The 3,800-nt window shown below is 38.4% G+C and overlaps 1 protein-coding gene across 1 annotated transcript in view; it reads right to left on the reverse strand.

Annotated features, from left to right (window-relative positions):
* Positions 1-3,800, reverse strand: part of dbx2 (developing brain homeobox 2) — a gene marked incomplete in the record, with an annotated part of 9,224 nt that overhangs the window by 2,434 nt on the left and 2,990 nt on the right. Inside the window, 1 exon segment of the mRNA XM_014020834.1 lies at positions 2,780-2,863. Coding sequence (XP_013876288.1) covers positions 2,780-2,863 — 84 coding nt within the window.

Genomic DNA, 3,800 nt, shown 5'->3' on the forward strand with positions numbered 1-3,800 from the left:
TAAACATTTGAAATATATGAGTTTGTATGTAATGTATGAATATAATATACAAGTTTCACTTTTTAAATGGAATTACTGAAATAAATCTACTTTTTCATGATATTCTAATTTTATGACCAGCACCTGTACATATTTAGGAACTGAGGAGACCAGTTGCTTGAGTTTTTTTTTGGAGATTGTTATCCCATTTTTGGTCCGATGTTTCTAGCTGTTCAACAGACCTGGATTTTAAAAATTTTCATGTTGGTGTGTTTTCACAAAATGGGAAGTCTGTAATGCAGGCAGGGGCCACATTTGATTACCAATGAGCATCCAGACGCCTGGACTATGAAGCTATGTTGTTGCAATGGATGTAGTATACACTTTTTAATTTTCTTGCAGAATTATTCAAGCACTTCACCAAGAAAGACATTTATCTAAATAGGAGCATAGGTAACCTGTATAGACTTTGTGCTGATGGTGCTGTTCCAGAAGCGTAAAGGCTCAGTTATAGTTGTGTTTTTGTGTGTCACGCAGGACATCGCTGAGGGCACCTGAGCAAGGCGTTTTTAAACTTGACATTTACATTGGTGCAGTCTTTTCTTAACTACATAACCAGTGTAACCTGCCATAACCTGCCAATTTCTGCCAGCAGTTTATTCCTATTACTTACTGTTACAGCCTTTTTGTCCCCCTGTCCCAACATTTTTCAGATGTTGCTTCCATCAAAGTTCAAATTTCTTTTTTTTCTAAAATTGGTACACTTTGTGTGTACTATTTCTCTTGTAAATGGGTTAATGAGGTTTGTAAATCACTGCATTGTGTTTTTATTTACATTTCACGTCTCAACTTTTTGAAGTTGTGGTTTTAATCTGCACTCGCACATTTTGCTGATTACTCCGTATTAATGAACTTTTGGTTTGAGTTTGATATTTGGATTTTATGTTGGATGCACTGATTTGGTTTTCTGTTTAATCACTCTAAGTGTAATCATATACTTTACATTTTTCTTGAATCCTGCTTTTGTATCACTTAAAACAGTTTTCCCCTCTGTTTACTGCCACACAGTTGATTCTAATTTACTGGTCAATCAACACACCTGCGCTTGTCAGTAATTAGCTTTCCTCAGTAAATGTAGTCTCTGGTTTTCTCTTCCTTATTTCCTTGTTGGTTATAAGCCTCTGTAATTCTTGAGTTGTTTCAATTTTGTCTAAACTTGTTTGTACTTTTGCTTCTGTTGCCTGTCCACCACTTCCTTGTTCTTCATTTTGGTTCCTCTATCATAATCCACCTCTAATCCATGACAAAATTGTTTTATTTTCTGAATTTATCACTCATTTTTGAGTCCTCTCATTCTGTTTGTCCAAATTAACAAACTGAGGATGACTAAACCAAGTCAAATGTCTTTTTTTGGAAAAAGGGATTAGGCGATCTGTGAAGACCAATCGCCAAGCTGCCTCATTCACAGGTGCGCACACAACAAAAGTCAAGTGAAACAATTTATTTGGTCCTTTCAGTCTTGCCTTTTTAATCTGTACGACAAATCTGCACATAGACCACCTCTGGAGAGCACAAAACAGGTTTGGACATGCCTCTCACTTCTCAATTGCAGCTCAATAGCTTTTACCAAAATAGCTGATTACCAGGTCATTCCTGGGTAATGTGTGTGTCTACCCTATTGGACCAACTATTGAGCCTGATGGGACACCAACAATACGGCTACACAATGGAAATGCCATTACTCGATGGATCAGTGGCCCAATACTAAATCTCTTCTCTTGCCAGTTTGTATGTGAAGATGAGCTCAAATAAGTCTATAAAAGTCACTTTCATTGAGTGCTTTATGTTCTAGTTAAGAGGTTTCCAATGAGCAGGAATGAGAGGTGAAGGACAGGAGAAAAGAGGCGGGGTCTGCGAGCCAAGCTCTTTAGCCACACAAAGAGTGGGGGGATGTTCCTTGTCCAACCCTTTTCTGCAGAGGAATGGGTGAGTTTTTTTTCCCCTTAATGCTTAGTGGAGTTCATTGGTGCAGTGAAAAATTGCAGTGAGGTCGCGTGTGGATGGTGGAGTGAAAGTGCCCATTGGTCACGGCCAGCATTGGCATTGTTTTGTTGCCGGGCACTGTGGGAAAGTGTCAGCCTACTAAGAAGACTTCGGGGACTTGTGGGATGAGGGCTTTCTGATTTGTGGCCTCTCTCCACAATTCCTGACAGCCATTGTCAATTGCAGCAACTAATAACTTCCAATTGCTGGGGAACTACACCAAAAGAAAACAAACGTTTGACTCGATCCTTGCTTATTTTTAGAAGCACGATATGATGCAAGTTCGGTAGTAAAAGACTGATCTTAACACATCTTACATCTGACATCTTAAGCACAAATGTACCTTCAAGTTTACCTCCAGAAAATGGCAACAATGTAAATGTTCTTTTTTAAATTAAATGTTAAGGCTCTCAAACCTAATAGAGAGCGCAACGCTTTGAAACACTCAGTAAAAATTTATAACAACAATGACAAAGAAGAAAGATGATCAGTTCCACGTATTTGCACTGGTAAATGTGTGTTTGCAAGTCTCAAACAGGGGGCTTTTGGGACTCATAAAAATGCCACCCCCTTCCAACGCTCCCCCTTTCCCCCTCCTAAAGAGCCGTGAATGGTTATGAATAGAGCCGTGCAGAGTTGAACGTAGAATTAGCTCTTTGGCATTGCATCAGTAATTAGCTGTGGAAAGCATGGAAGACCTCGCTGCTTATGTTTAGAGAGCAGCTGAAGCATCGCTGATGAGGCATAGAAAACTCACTGAAGACAGGAGGGGGGCTGGACCCACCACAGCACGCCAGCAAATACTGGGAGCTCTGCAGGAACACACCACCGCTCAGCATGCCTGCAAGGATTACAGAGCCACACAATCAGATACAGTCCGTCGAACACTTTCACATTGTCACAAAGTTTCCTTTGTATGTAAAAGTAGGTGAAATTTTGTGCAAATTATTGAAAAGTCGCAACAAATTCACAATGGACCAACTAAAATACTGTCTGAGCAATGCTGATAATTTTACAGCATTAAACAGTTAAGTAACTACATTTTCATACATATATTCAAAGCAAATTGTTTTTTGACGTCTGAGCAGAAAACCTTTTTACTATGTTATTAGGCATCCAAATTATTTAACATTAAAACTGTGCTACTGTTTTGTGCAGAGAGGAGTTTAGGATTGTCTGGTTGAAATATTGTCACCTAAAATAATAACATAAGTAATTTTTTGGTATAAGTGACTTTTTTTTGCGTAAACCATCTTATGATGCTGGCCACTTGGGATAAAACCAGCTACACCAGGCTCATTGACCAACTGTGGCCCATGAGAGCTTCAAAGATGTTTTATTGTCTTATATAAAAACAAATGCTGCTTTAGAACCAATGTTGAAACTGGAATTCCCCCTCCAAACTCAAGATGGTAGCTTCTCACCACAACTCAACGGTGATAAAACTCTTACCTTCAATAGTATTTCTGTATTTACAGTGGTTTGCAAAAGTATTCATTCCCCTTGAACTTTTCCATATTTTGTCACATTACAACCACAAACATAAATATATTTCACTGGAATTTAATGTGAAAGACCAACACAAAGTGGTATACTTTGTGTTGGTCTTTCACATTAAATTCCAGTGAAATATATTTATGTTTGTGGTTGTAATGTGACAAAATATGGAAAAGTTCAAGTGGTATGAATTCTTTTGCAAACCACTGTATTGTAGAGGGGACACAAACTAAATCCTGTTTTTACATCAGTTATTGTAGAGGGGACACAAACTAAATCCT

Source organism: Austrofundulus limnaeus, unplaced genomic scaffold (genome assembly GCF_001266775.1).
Source record: "Austrofundulus limnaeus strain Quisiro unplaced genomic scaffold, Austrofundulus_limnaeus-1.0 Scaffold267, whole genome shotgun sequence".
NCBI lineage: Eukaryota > Metazoa > Chordata > Actinopteri > Cyprinodontiformes > Rivulidae > Austrofundulus > Austrofundulus limnaeus.